Below are 15750 nucleotides of genomic sequence, written 5' to 3' on the forward strand. Positions count from 1 at the left end.
TTACTTGTGCTGATAAGGCTGTAATTGCATCTATGTTATGTACCCCTGCTGATCATCTTGCTACTGGTTGCCTGGCTGAAGACCACTGATAATTATTATTGGCAATTCTCTCCAGAATTTCATAAGCCTCAGTGTAAGTAGGGATGGCAAAACATCGGGTCGGGCTCGGGCTTGGCCAAACCCGACCCTACCCGATCAATAAAGAATTAAAGCCCGACCCTAAAAAAGCCCTACCTATTTATAGTTAGGGTCGGGTCGGGCCCGACCCGAATCGGGCCAACATCGGGTCGGGCCAGGCCCGACCCTACCGAAACCATTTTCCAAATGCATTTCCAGATTTCTAGATTGCTTAAACTGCTCGTGTGCTATCCAAGCTGCTCATGTGCGTTGGCCGTTGGCTGGCAGACGGACGCGGCAAAGGGCGACAAAGGGTGACTGGCTGGTTCACAAGACAGTGAGATGCGACAGCGAGACACACGACGACGAGACACGGTTGATTGGCTGGCGACCCGGCATGCGGTGAACGGTGACGATGACGATGCTCGCTGATTCGGCAACGGGCTGGGTGGCTGGCTTAGGGTTTTTGAGAATTTGGGATTTACGGTTTAGAGAGCTGTGATGTGTGCATGTGTGATGCTGTCTGTGATGTGTACGTGTGTGAATTGTGATGCTGTGAATGTGATGTGTGCATGTGTGATGTTGTGAATGTGATGACTGATGTGTGCAGTGTGCCGTGTGCGTGTGTTAGACTGTTAGCAACTTAGCTTTTTTTTTTTTTTAATTAGGGTCAGGTCGGGTCGGGTTGGCTTTAAGCCCGACCCTAACCCTAAATTTGTTCGGGCCTTAAAATCTTGGCCCGAACTCGACCCGAAACCCGAAAATTCGAGCCAAAGCCCTTAATATTAGGGTCGAGTCATTCCGGCTAAAAATAGGGCCGGGCTAAATTGCCAAGCCTAAGTGTAAGATTTGGATAACAGGGCTCCATTTGCTGAAGCATCCACCATTAACCTTGTACTCGGATTCAACCCATTGTAGAAAGTTTCCAATTGAATGTAACAAGGAATACCATGACGAGGACACCTTCTGAGCAATTCTTTGAATCTTTCCCAAACCTCGTACAAACCCTCATTTTTAAATTGATGGAAGGAATTAATCTCATTCCGTAACTTTGCATTTTTTGTTAGTGGGAAATATTTCATTAGGAATTTATCAGCCAATTCATTCCATGTAGTGATGGAATCAGATGGTAACGAATTTAACCATTCTCTTGCTCGATCTCTTAAGAAGTAAGGAAACTGCCTCAACCTTAAGGCGTCTTGTGTTGCTCCAGCAATCTTGAAAGCATCACTTACTTCCAAGAACAATTTAAGATGGAGATGAGGATCTTCATTTGGCAATCCATTGAATTGACCAACTGTTTGCAACATTTGAAACATCACTGGCTTCAACTCAAAATTTGCAGCTTCTACTTCAGGTCTAATGATGCCAGGGTGTACAACTTGAGGAGTTAGCACAGCATAATCTCTTATAGCTCTGTCTCTGTCATCAGCCATGTAAATAATATTGTTGTTGCCTGGTTGTCTCCCGTTAACATGTTCATTATGTTCTTTTTGAATGTTAATTGGTTGTAAGGGCCCGTGAGGATTCAAATTCCCCGCATCCTACAAATTATTCATGCTTGAAATAGTTCTTGAATTCCTTTGTTCTCTTCGCAGTCTCCTGACAGTCCTTTCAATCTCAGGATCGAATTGGAATACCACAGATCTGTCTTTGCACATTCATGAACCGATCTGCCAATAAATAGAATGAATCAAATCAAATTTGGCGCTATCAAGATTTACTTCACACTTTAAAAATAAACAATCAATCCCCAGCAACGGTGCCAAAAACTTGTTGTTTTATTTTTATACACAATTAATACCAATGTCAATGTGCAAGTATACACAACAAGTAATAAAGTGATGAGTATTCAAGATCGTCTCCACAGGGATTGATGCTACTTGAAATGCTAAAGCAATCACAATAGTGCAAATCAACTTAAGACCGAAACAAACAATTGTCAAGTAAATCCTATCGTAATTAATGATCGCAAGAGATTTAAATAAAACAATACTGTAATGAAATAAATTAGGTTAAATGTATCTAAGATTCAATTGAGATTATAGTAGTTGAATAATCAAACTCTCTTAATGGGGTGACTGTAGTTTATCAATTTAGTACTAGTTGTTACAATAAGTGCTACAGCACTGGGCAGAATAAATCTGCATCCTCAGCTATCGCATATTGGAAGTCTCATACCTTTAAATCTATTAACAATGACCAGTTGCTAATATATTTATGGTACAGAATTATAACTTTTAATCTCTCCACCCTACAAGGTGAACACCTATGTCTAATGTGTCACAAATCTTAACTTCAAGTATTGCCCTTATGGGATTCAAGATAACTTAATCTAGGAAACTCGACTTAAGATCAAGTAGTACTCTAATAATGTCCACTAAGACATGCCCTTTTGCTGCTCTATCTTAACTGAAACTATTAAATGGGTGGTCAACCGAAATAACAGTTATATTCATAAAAACTACTAGAGTAAAATGCTACAGCAATCCCATAACAACATATAAGAACAGTCAAGAACCCATTAGATTATTTGTCACTCAACTACATGTAAATTTAGTTCATATTCTAAATGAGGAAAATAAACATAAACATATTAATCTTGGAATTTATCAAAACAATTAAAGGAAGAAGATAAATATAAGTTGAGCACGGTGAAAGACGAATCCAAATAATTATACCCGATTCTTTGATGTTGCCGAAACAATACTCTTCAATTCTGATCTTCGTCTTCTTTCCTTGTAATTATTCTAATGATAATTTTCTTGCCTCCCTTTTATGTGGTGCACGCCTCCTTTTTATATTGCAAATTAGGGTAAACAAAAGCCCATGAGCGTGCATGCATTAAATTAGGAAATATGCGCTGACCCGCGCCTAAGTTTTCTCCCGCATTGCTCTCAGATTGCTACAGCACGGGTTGCTCTAACATCCGTAACAGCACTGCATTATTCCCAATTGTGCTTTTCTTCTTCTGTGGCCATTTTCTTTCCTCCTTTTGCTCATCTAATGTCTCAGCATGCCCTCATGAATTACAACATTCTGAGAACCTACAATTATGCACTTGTTTTTAGTACAAATTACTTTGATTCAAGCAAAACTTATTAAGACTCAATTAAAATGAATTTTTATGCAAAATGTAACCAAAATATAATAAAAACACCTTATTTGTTCTCTAAGTGATCTTGATTCAAGTCTAGAATTGATGTAATAACTCTCATTTCCTAGAGTTATCACCTAGCCTTGAATGCCGCCATTTCATCGCTGAAATCGTCAGAAAAAAGCTAAAACAACCGCAAAAGTCGTCGCTATCGTTAGTTGGTTTCCGCTGTGATTTAGCCAGTACCACCACCATTAATCCAATCCTCTCCACGAGCCCAACCTTTCTCACCATTCCCCACTACCAATCGACGAACCAATCACCAAAATCAAAGCCAACACCAAATTGTCTTCTTTATCTCTAATTTCTTACCAAATCACTATTATTTTTGACAAATCACCACAACCATGATACTCATTGACCTGAAATCTTTCAGATCCACCCATCCTTGCTTGATTTCTGACCACCATCACTAGAAACCTAAACTTTTAGTTAATTATAGTTTTACCTAGAATTTTTATCAATTTTCAGTTTAGCCCCAAAGCATTTTTTAAAAAAATGGGAAAAATGCCTCTAAGAAAAACATGTAGGATATATGGTGTCGAAGGATGGTATATTTGTTAATCAATCGAAAATGGATGCTATTCAAGATTGGCCGCAACTAACTACTTTATCTGCGATCAGAAATTTCTATGGATTGACATCCTTTTACAGGCAATTTATTCCTCATTTCAGTACTATTATAATGCCAATCACGAATTGCATGAAAGGAGGATAATTCTCTTGGACAAAAGAAGCTAGTAAGGCATTTGAGATTATTAAAGAGAAGTTAATTACTACCCCAATATTTGGTCTACCAGATTTTTCTCTCACTTTTTAGAAGCATTGTGATGCATCCAAAGTAGGAATTGGAGTTGTTCTTAGCTAGCAGAGTAGGCCTATAGTTTATTTTCAGCGAGAAGTTGAATGAAGCAAAGGCATATTACAACACTTATGACATAGAGTTTTATACAGTGGTCCAGGTATTAAAACATTGGCGTTATTATCTGATTCATAGAGACTTTGTTTTATACATTGACCATGCCGCATTGAAGCATCTTAATAGTCAAGACAAGCTTTCTCACAGACATGCCATATGGACAACATTCCTTCAGCAATTTACTTTTGTAGTAAAGCATACTTTTGGCGAATCCAAAATGGTAGCAGATGCACTTAGCCAACAATTTTTCTTGTTGACATAGATGTATAATCAAGTTCTTAAATTTGACACATTTCAAGAGTTATATGCTAATGACCCTTTCTTTGCTCCTTTATTAAAAGACGTTGCTACAGGGTTCTACTCGGACTATTATTTACATGACAGATTCCTTTTCAAAGGTAATCAGTTATGTGTTTCATTTTCATAATGAAGGGCATATGGGTCATGACAAAACTCTGGCTCGGATAGTCGACAATTATTTTTTGCTTACTATAAAGCGTGATGTCTATCACTATGTCGAGACTTGTCGTATTTGTCAGGTTTCCAAAGGCAATGCAACTAATGGTGGATCATATATTCCATTACCAATTCCAACACAACCTTAGGTTGACAATAACATGGATGTTGTTTTGGGATTACCCCATACTCAGAGGAGTATGGATTCAATATTTGTTTTTATGGATTGGTTCTAAAAAATGGCTCATTTTATTGCATTCAAGAAGACTATAAACGCCTTGACTGTTGCTCGCCTTTTCTTCAAAGAAGTCTATAAATTGCATGGTTTCTCGAGTTCTATATTATCTACTGAGATACATAATTTCTTAGCCATTTTTTAAAGACATTATGGAAGTTTGGAAGTGCTTGCCACCCACAAACAAATGGTCAAACTGAAGTTGTCAACCGCTCTTTAGGAAACCATCTACATAGTCTAGTTGGCATAACTTGAAGAAAAGGGATAAAAAGTTATACCAGTTCAAGTTTTCTTATAACCGTGCAGTTAAGCGTAGTACTCGTTTAAGCCTTTTTCAGGTAAATTATAGATATAATCCATGAGCTCCCATCGACTTAGCTCTAGTTCCAAATTTAATTCGTAAAAGCAGTAAGGCAGAACACTTTATTGAGCAGCTACGCAAGAGTCTTTAAAAAATACTACCGAACATTATAAAATTGAGGCTGACAAAAGGCATCAAGATTAGAACTTCATATGGAAGATCTCGTTTGGTCGGTCCTAACCAAAAATAAATTTTCAATTGTGAGTACAATAAGCCTTCTGGGAGGAAAATTGAACCTATGGAGATTGTAGAAAGATAAATCCTAATGCCTACAGATTAAAGCTTCCTAGTCATATCTGTACCACAGATGTATTCAATGTCAAGCATCTTATTCCTTACAGAGGTGATCATGATGTAGATGTTATTACTGAAAATCCGAATTCGAGGACGAATTCTCTCCAACTTGGGGGGAATGTTGCAACTTAAGAATCCTTATCATATTTGGATTGGCTTCTTTATTATCTAAGGTTTAGGACTTTTGTTTTCCTTTTATTGTCCTTTTACTTCATGATTTAGGATAATTACTACTAATATAAATAGCCTTCTCTTATAGTCTTTAAAGGCATATTCGAGCAAAATAATATTTCATATTTTGAAATCTCTGTGTAAGTATTTGAGTTTAGTTAATTCTCGGTATTCTGCTGAATCAACGAGTCTTAACCCCCAAATTCGCAATATTCTTTTGAATTAACATGAATTTAGTTTGTTCTTTTTATTTTGGTTTTCTCTACTATCAGAATATTTTAAACATTAAACTTCCACTGCATCAATAGGTCTTGACTTGATACAAGATATTACTCGATGTCAAGGCTGGACAATCCTTCATTAAGTGTCCCTAGCTGACCACAATGAATGAAAAATGGTGAACTGATCATACACTACCTTCTGTGATATTTGCTACAAATGTTACACTAGAAAAAATTACCTTTACCAGCACTGTGACTATATTGGGCACTATTATAGCTACTAAAGTGTTGTTTTTTCTAAAAAAAAAAAAAAACTTTGGTTCTTGATTGCATTAGTGGCTAGTTGAGTAATCTCCATGCTATCTCTCTCTCGTTCTACTGCTAAATTCACTTACTGGCCTGGTAGGCCTCGTTAGTGATGCTACAATCAACCCCATATGCCCCTTGATTCTTGTAGCACTTTAACTATTGTGCCAAAATCTGTAAATTTTACTTTGATTACTGTAGTCCGTATATCCTCTCAAAGACCTCATTCGAATCGTCAACATTTTTCTCTCTCATTTAGTATAGTAAATAGAGCAAATTATTGATAGTTTAGAAAATTTGGAGTCACATTCCTCTATTGTCATAGATTATGGTACAAAGTCATAAACTCATTCATCTTTTCCTCCTGATAAATAATGGAAATAAATTTATCGGTAAATTCTCTCTAAAAATCTACCCATGTAACAGCTTCATATCTGTCATATCAACGTTATCATTGACATTTATCAAAGGTACATATTGTTCCTCCAACAAATGCATAGTAAAAAATACACTCTGATTGTTTGTATATCTCATCATACTAGACTCCTTCTTTAGTTGGATTAATTAAAACTCTGAACTCAGTGAATTATTGATGCTCTGAATATTCATAGTCTATAAATTACTGTACACTTAATTGTATTTTCCATCACTATTGAACCTTAACCTCAATTGGAGCAACAAAAGCAATAACCCTTACTAATCTTTCCAAAAACTGATCAAGATTATATATAATTGTTGGCTCTTAATTAGCATCTGGATTTAATTGGAGCTGAAGCTGTGTAATCTTATGTATATAGAAAAGACTCACGTATCTCATTTCTTAAAGTTTACTAAACCCAGTTCCACTACAGATTTCATGTGAGGTTGGCTACATCTAGCTATGTCATATCAATAAATGGTGGATGAAACATGCATGCATCATGTTATAGTCTATAGAATCTAGGACCATGCTCTAATGCCTCTTTGGCAAGGTCCGAGCTAACCTATTTGTTGGATCCAAAGTGGATAATGCGAAAACTCACTTATTACCTATCTTATGCTCATAAAAGCTCATAACATAAATTTAATCTACCGACATATAAAACTTAACCAGGCCTCTCTATAAACATATAATAGTATATGTGCCTCATCTGAAAACATATTCGAAACTTGCACACCTTGCATCTCACTATACATACATACATTTCAAATATGTGTGTGTGTGTGTGTGTGTGGGCTCAAAATTCAAATTATATAGGAATGTATGTTGTGGTCGTACCTTAATTTATCATAAACTAGGCAACATGAAATCCTATGTGAACCTAAGAGAAATGGGATAAATAGGAAAATAATGAGTTATGGCTCAGTGCACGGATATAATTTTTATATGAAAATACTAAGTAATTATATGATAAAACTCTGCACTGATCAGAATGCATAAACTAACAAGCATATGTGACAACTGCACCAAATAGTACCCAAGGAAAATAATTATCATACTCGTTGAGATCATTGTCATGCCAGTACAACGAGGCAAAACCCTCTCATACAAATGGAATTAACATCATCGTAAAGGCAAAGCAAGCTAGCTCTCAATACGTATGTACAAAGCACTTAATGAATCTAGTACAGTGGGGCAAAACCCTCTTGTACCTAATGGAATTAACATCATCATACCTAATAGAATTAACATGATAATACCTAATGGAATTATCATACTTGCTGAGATTATCATCGTGCTAGTACAGCGGGGCAAAACCCTCTTGTACCTAATGGAATTAACATCATCATATAAGTAAAGCAAGCTAGTTCTCAATACGTATGCGCAGAGCACCTAACGAGACAAATGGTGACTTGCAATTATATCTCATGGCTCAATCAATCATATAATATGCATACATGTAATCATATAATGCTAGTGAATCATTCAATCAAACATATGGAACACATAATAGTAATTATATTAATCCATCAGAGATTATGGTTCACTCATAGGATCATTGCAGCTCTTGTAGATTCTTGGGTACTTGAGTTTCTCTAAAACACATGGTTCAAAAATAAATTGTCAAAACTAATGTAAAAACCAATACATATTACGAAAACTATAACATAACAGTTTGAATTTTATAAAATTGTTACCTACTAATTCGCTAAATGTAAAACTAACTGCCCAGTTTTTATTCTTGTAACTTTTCCACTTTGGCTTTCCTTTCCAATTTCGTTCTCACTCTCGGTTTTCAATTTTCCCTTGTTTTTTTATTTCCTTTTCCCCTCTTTTTTCTTTTCTTTCTCTTGTTTTTTTTTTCTTTTCTTCTATCTATTTTGCCCTCAATTTCAAATTGATAAATGAAGCAGCTCTCAATATTTGCACTTATATATAGCCACCGAATCCAAGCAAGCATGGGACCAATATAGTAAAGCTAATAGATGCAATCTAATGAGGCAGACAGCAAAGTGCTTGTAAAGCAATAAGCCACATTTGGCCTTATATCACAAGCATCGTGTGTTATAGTCATATACAATTTGTTAGATATGTTTTTAATATTTAAAATGATATAAAACTTATATTAGATCAATTTTTTTAATATTCAAAATAATTGAAAATTTATATTATTTTATATATTAGAATAATTTAATAATATATTTATGCTTACAATAGAAATTTATTTTAGGGATGGGTATGGATTGGGTTAAATGAGATTTGTAAAAACCCAAACTAACTCACTATCGATTGGATTTTGAAAATATCAACCCAATATAACGAAATAAATATGTCCAACCCAACCCACAATCCAGCCCTTAGATCATTGGGTGGGATTGGGTTAGATTGATCGAGTTGACTAAGATTAAAAATTTTAAAAATTTAAACATAAAAGTTAAAAAAAATATTTGGTATTTAAAGTCAAATTCAGATAATAGAAAAGCACATTGATTATCCATCATAATATTAAATATCATTAATTGTTCCCAACATCTATCAATAAACAATATGACGATATTACAAAAATTTGGGTTTGATTTATGAAATTTGCATCGAGATAATTCAATCAATGTCGGATTTAAAAGCGAGCAATTGAAAAAAAGTCTTTTTATGAAAGAATAAAAATGGTTCAAAATTAAATTTAGCTATTCAAGGTTTAACAATTGACGGCTGGCATAATTTTTCTATGATTTTTTATTTTTTTTGGGTTGAGTTGGGTTATATGAGTTCATTAAGAGAGCCATTAAGATGAACCCAATCCAACCTCATCATTACCCACCCCTAGTTTATTTAAAGTCAATTTTTTTATTGTTATAATCTAAGGGTATAATTATTTTAAAAAAAAGTTTGTGTGACTATTCATGAGATTAAAAGGATTTATGTAATCATTTAATAAACGCTAAGGGTGTATATGCCTTTTCCCATGATAAATAAATAAGTGAATAAGAGTGTAGCACATAAAATAGGACAACATGAAAAATGTTTAGAACATAACAAGGACAGAGCCTTACCAAAAACCATGAACCGGTATCGGTTTGCAGTGGTAGACCTAGGGCTATCCCAACAAATTTTTATTGATATCTGATGAGCATATAATATATACATATTTTATCCTTAATTACATAATTGCTAGTTATTTTTATTTGTTATTTTTAATTAATTGAATTGTTTTATTGAATAGGAAATTAATTAGAGATTATGGATAAAAAGTGGCATGAGAAAATTCAATTTGCGAGCATTAAAGATTGATTGATTTGGAAGCAATTAGACATACATGTATGTGGAAGAGAAGACGAGGAAACCGAAGCTAGTAAATTAATTGATCCAGCACGTGAAGAAGAAATTAACCACAAAATAAATGGCTTTAGCTTAATTGGAGTGCACGTTCATGGCATTGCAATATATGGAAAGCAATTTAAAGGGACCTGCACTTGGCTTTCAAAAGTGGAAATTAATGGCTTATGGGGGCGTTAATTTAGAGGATTTGTTTTATAATTGAAAAATGATTTCAATTAGAATTCAAAAAGGATTTCTTTAGAATTGTTGGAGGATTCGGTGGTCAAGCACTATAAAAGCCGAACTTTGGGTTTTGGAAGGAGAGCGGCCAAAGTAGAGAGAAAGAGGGAGTATTCGGCTTTGAAGAGGAGAGGCAGCAGCAACAACAGTTCGGATTCCCCATGGCTGGTTTTATTTTATTTGTTGCTCCCAATTCAAGTATGTATAGCTAATTTTCTTATACTGAGGTTAAGGATGAAACCCTATTCAATGAAATAATTATATTTTTATTTAATTAATTCCCTACATGTGTGCTTTAATGTTTATGGTTCTTGTTTCGCATGATTAGTTGGATGTTATTAAATCTTTTCACCAATTATGTCATGTATTATTGATTGTTAGGATTAATATTCAACTAAATATATGCTTGGATCTATAAAGTTTATATATGAATATTTTTTATTCTGTGTCTTTCATTAAATTGTTTACATAGAGTACGTAGGAAAACTTTGACTTTTTGTTTTTCAATATGTTCACATACAATTCTTAGATATCATATTATTAAGGAGAAAAAGAGCCTACTCAAGATTAATTTTATTTGGGCTTAATTGTTATATTTATGAGATGACATAGATTGATTTCGAGTTGTCACTCTAAAATTGAGGATTGATTAATAATTAAATAATTACCAGTTGAATAGTGGTGAATTTTGAAACCTTGGTAACTTTTGTCTTATTGAATTGTTTTCTTAGTTTAATTAGTTTAATTTCTCTTAAAACTCAATTTGTACAACTAAGTTAGAATTAATATTAATTTTAGATTTAAATTACTTTTCAATTTATAACAATCCTTGTGGGTTCGACCTCGTTACCACTATTCTATTTCTAGATTCGTGCACTTGTGAGTATATTAAAATTTTTCACAACAATATCTCTTTTTTTTTGTAGTTCTTCATATAATAATATAAATTTTATTTTATTTTTAAGTGTATCCCCTTTTCAACTCTATTTTTCTTTCGGTTAGAATTAGAGACTTATATTGTAAAATGATTAAATCATATTTATTGAATAAATTGAAATCAGTAGAGAACTAAAATATTATTACTAATTTAACTAATTATAAAAAAATGATATGGTGTGGTCTAATTGAAAATAAAAAAGAAAAGAAAATATGTCAATATATTATATCATCTTCACTAATATTAAAAAGTTACAAAATGAAATAATAATAATTAACAATATTTTCATAATTTAATGATTTATTTCCTTCACATTTATATATACTTGTTCTTTTTCTTTTCATTAAATCAAATTATTCTAGTATTTCACATTCTCTATCACTAAAATAAAAAATAAATTTTATAAATAATCATTTTAATATGTGATTTTAATGATTTATAATATAAGCTTATTGTTGCATTATTGTCATTCTTTTATTAAATATGTATTAAGACTTTTGATGTCGCATTTCTTGATATGTATATGTTATCTTTACTCCTTCATATGGACCGACATTCATAAATTTATAAATTAGAATGAGGTAAAAAGTCTTGGTTGCCCTTGTTTTATTATTATTATTTTAAGTGAATAAACTGGCATCATTTATTACTATTTCTTTCAACATGTCAAGAATAGACGCTTGCAACCAACAAGCGTGTAGATCAGCTGGCAATGGGTTGTTCTACCTTAACCAATGTCCTCAGTTCGAGGCTTGGAAATACAGCTGCGTTAAATACTTGTTGGGAGAGGTTTACCGCCCTAATAGTCCTACCCAGCTCGAATCTGAATTAGTTGAAACCCAATGTGGTATTCGGATACCAGATGATTTAATATACTAAAAAGAATAGACGCTTGCAAACCCTACGTGAACATACTTTAATAACTTGCTATAAATGGTTTGCAAAAACCGTAGTTCATTAAAAGAGTTTTTTCTCACGAAATGCTAAATTAGTTTAAGTTGTCTTGATTATTGCCACAATTCTTAACTCCTATTCAATTAAAATCTTTTAGATGTAATCGATCTTCACTTTTCAATTTCATATCAGTTCTTGTTGAATTCTAGCGTACATTATTTGGCCTAGGTAATTGATCTAATATTTAATTAAACTGGAATACGGGTACCAAGTGGGAAAATGGACATCCGAATTGTATCAAGAAAGCTGATTAAGCCCTCGATTCCAACTCCAAATCATCTAAGAAACTTGATATTATCATTTATCGATTAGCTTTCTCCTTCAGCCTACGGTTCCTTCATTTTCTAATATCCTTCTAATGGGAACATCACCATATCTGAAAAGAACGAAAGACTTGAACTTATGGAAAACTCCTTGTCCGAAACCCTAATAACATTTTACCCACTAGCCGGAAGATTCATAGAGGATAGAAACTTCGTTGATTGTAACGATCAAGGAGCCGAATATTTGATTGCTCAAGTGGGTTGCAAGCTTTAACAATTTCTTGATCAGCGAAAGTAGCTTGAGGCTGAGTTATGGAATCGTTTCATTCTCTTTGCAAAAGAAGTGGTTGCATTTTCTCCCACAGTCCTTGCTGTTCAATTGAACATGTTTGATTGCGGTGGCTTAGCCATTGGTGTGCCTCTATCACACAAGGTGGTTGATGGGTTTGTCATTTTCACTTTCTTTCAAGCATGGGTTGCTGCTTGTTGTTTTGGGAATACAACTGAAGTTGTTACATGCCCTAGTTTTAAAATGGGTTCTCTTTTGCCGGCGAGAGATACTGATAAGTTAAAGATTCTGGTACCGGAAGAATATGGAGTGACGATGGTCACAAAGAGATTTGTTTTCGATGAACTTGCGATATCAACACTTAAAGCCAAGGCTAAGGCCATTGGTGAGGTTTCTCGTGTGGTGGTTATGACAGTTGTTTTGTGGAAGGCTCGGATACTTGCGGTTCAAGCGAAACATGGGTTATTGTGGCCTTCTTTGCTAAACATATCATACAATTTGCAGGGAAAAACAGGTGTAAAAATACCTAAAAATTCTTTCAGAAACGCATTTAAATAGGTCATCGCTCAATTTAAGACATCTGAGTGCAAGTTGGATTTTAATGACTTGGTGGCTCTCCTTGGGAATTCTATAAGGGAAACTGCTGCAGATTGTTTAAAGACAGAAGATGCTGATGATTTGTTCACGTTGATGATCAGTTCCATGAGAGAGATACATGAAATACTCGAAAAAAATGAGACTGACATTTGTGTGTTTACAAGCGTTTGCGGGTTTCCTTATTATGAAGTTGATTTTGGTTGAGGAAAGCCTAGTTGGGTAAACAGTGTGCATAAGCCTTCAGATATTGTTCTTATGATGGACACTGAATGTGGCAGAGGAATTGAAGCATGGGAAACTTTGGAAAAAAAAAGACATGCTAAAGTTTCAGCAAGATGAGGATATTGTGGCCTTCAATTCGATCACCTCCCGTAGAGTCAAGTGGATAGACTGTTATTAATTATTAGGAAATTAAAGATGATCGTTTGTACTCAATAAGATCTAACCGATGCCAAAAACTTTTCCTTGATTTACTTCTTGCGTATATTATTTTATTGGTTATACTTTCCCTTTCTAATTTGAAACTCTATGTATATACTTGTTGGTGGTAAAATTTGAACAGGAAATATTTTGGTATATTTTGGGTATGACACATGTGCAGCACCCCTCATGACTCATGAGCCCTTATAAAGAATGAAGAAGGAAATAAAAGGATAGTGGCATAATAAGAAGATCCTAAAGAATAAGTTTTAGCAACCTTAACAACCTAAAAACTGTAGAAGATGTCTCCTACAATGCACCAAAACTGTCACATGTCAGCTAAGGACTAGTTAGATAATGATAGTTCTACCAATGAAGCAGCAACACATCATCATAGCGTGGTCGCTACCAAGATTATCTCTCAAACATCTCACCACAAGTCACATGAATCAAATATAAGAGATTGGGACCACACAATTGGCTCATTTAGAATGAGCCAATTAAGCCCGAGAACATGATGTCATCAGGGATAGTGTCCAACCCTAGAAAGCTCAAGAACCACAACAAGAAGAGCCAAATTTCTCCTAAACCCCTACCTAAGTAGGGAAGTAGTCAATGAGAGTTCCCCACATATCCAAAAGGACACAAAGATGCCTTTAAAAGTGCTCCCCTTTATAAGGTCAAGTTAGTCTCACAAAAGAGGTAAGTTCTCTCACTCACACAAATACAACAATTTTCTCTTTTGAAGGGTTTCTCTAAAACCCATCATCTCCTTCAACCTACAGTTAACCTAACCTGACCATTGGATTACTGTCGTTGATCACCCAGCATCACCTCTAACAGTCGTTTTCTTTGATTTTATGCTCGTCTAAGTCACAACCATCCTTAAAAATTATTTTCAAGCGACTGAATCTCCATTATCACGAAAACTATCTCTTGAAGTGAAGCTCTTATAGCATTTTCAAGTTAAATCAAAATTAGAACAAAACATTTGGCACCGTCTGTGGGGTTCAAGTGAAAGTTCACCATTTTAAACTTCATTGACAAAAAGAGTTTCTTACCTTCAAATATGTCCACTTTACAATCATAACCCATTTTCTTAAATTAGGCAACTATCTTTTCCACTAAAAATAAAAATCACACCTTTCACCCAAAAAACCTACCCTTCCTTCAGAAGGCTTTTACCTTTACCCACAAAAATACCTCTGCCCAAGAAACATGGTTAGCTACAACCAATATAAAGTAACGACCACAAAGAAGACATTGTTGAGGGTAGTAAGGCACATACTATAACCAATCGAATCGAGCTACCAAAGGCAAAGCTCCAGCCAAAATAGCCTTCAAACAAAAGATAAGCCTTTAAGTCGAAATTATGCTCAACAGTTGATAAAAAATGCCCTCTAATCTATTTTCACCCCATACTCCCAAACAGAGTTTTTATTACTACTCCACTACTTGTTGGAATGATTCCAGCAGCCCCATTTACTAGAGCAAGACCAAGTAAAAGTAAAGCCATTAAAACAAGTCAAAGTCAGAACCTATGCATAATAAGGACACTAGATCTGCACCAGTTGCCCAAAACGCAAGCCCTGCCCATCTTTGGTAACCTCTATGGTAAGCTGAATGTCAATCATCAATTTAAGAAAGAAGAGTTGGCTGAGAATAGGATGTTCAATAATGACGTACTAGTTGAGTTCTACCATCTTCTTGACAAGGTGGACAAGATTGCAAAAGGAAAGAGATCGTCCTCGAAGATCTCCCTTATACATCATTTTGTTCCTTACTCATTAAGGTCGCACCAATCCTACTAAGATCTCCCTTATACATCATTTCGTTCCTTATTCATTAAGGTCGCACCATCAAAGGCATACTAACGAACCTATTACATATTTCCCCACACCTTAAAAAGTGCAACCAAAGTGTAGTTCAAAAGCCTCCCTGTTGAGGGCGTCGCATCATGGGCACAATTGTAGCATTGTTTTCTCACCCAGCTTCGATATGCAAAGAAAGAACAAAGAGGTTTCTCAGATCTATCTCGAATAGTGAATCCTTAGACAGTTATGTTAAGCAATTCCAC

At 34.6% G+C, this 15750-nt stretch overlaps 1 protein-coding gene and 1 non-coding gene across 2 annotated transcripts; both read left to right on the forward strand.

Annotated features, from left to right (window-relative positions):
* Nucleotides 1–1062: 1062 nt before the first annotated feature.
* LOC112096582 lies at nt 1063–1170 on the forward strand. Its single transcript, XR_002904483.1, has one exon. It is a non-coding gene; the product is annotated as a small nucleolar RNA R71 (small nucleolar RNA).
* Nucleotides 1171–12752: 11582 nt separating this feature from the next.
* On the forward strand, nt 12753–13457 carry LOC18035240 (acetyl-CoA-benzylalcohol acetyltransferase). Its single transcript, XM_024179802.1, has 2 exons — nt 12753–13100; nt 13215–13457. Exons 1-2 carry the CDS (start codon nt 12753–12755, stop codon nt 13455–13457), a joined length of 591 nt encoding a protein of 196 aa, XP_024035570.1.
* The last annotated feature ends 2293 nt before the right edge of the window (nt 13458–15750 follow it).

Source organism: Citrus clementina, unplaced genomic scaffold, assembly GCF_000493195.1.
Source record: "Citrus clementina cultivar Clemenules unplaced genomic scaffold, Citrus_clementina_v1.0 scaffold_8, whole genome shotgun sequence".
Classification (NCBI taxonomy): Eukaryota; Viridiplantae; Streptophyta; class Magnoliopsida; order Sapindales; family Rutaceae; genus Citrus; species Citrus x clementina.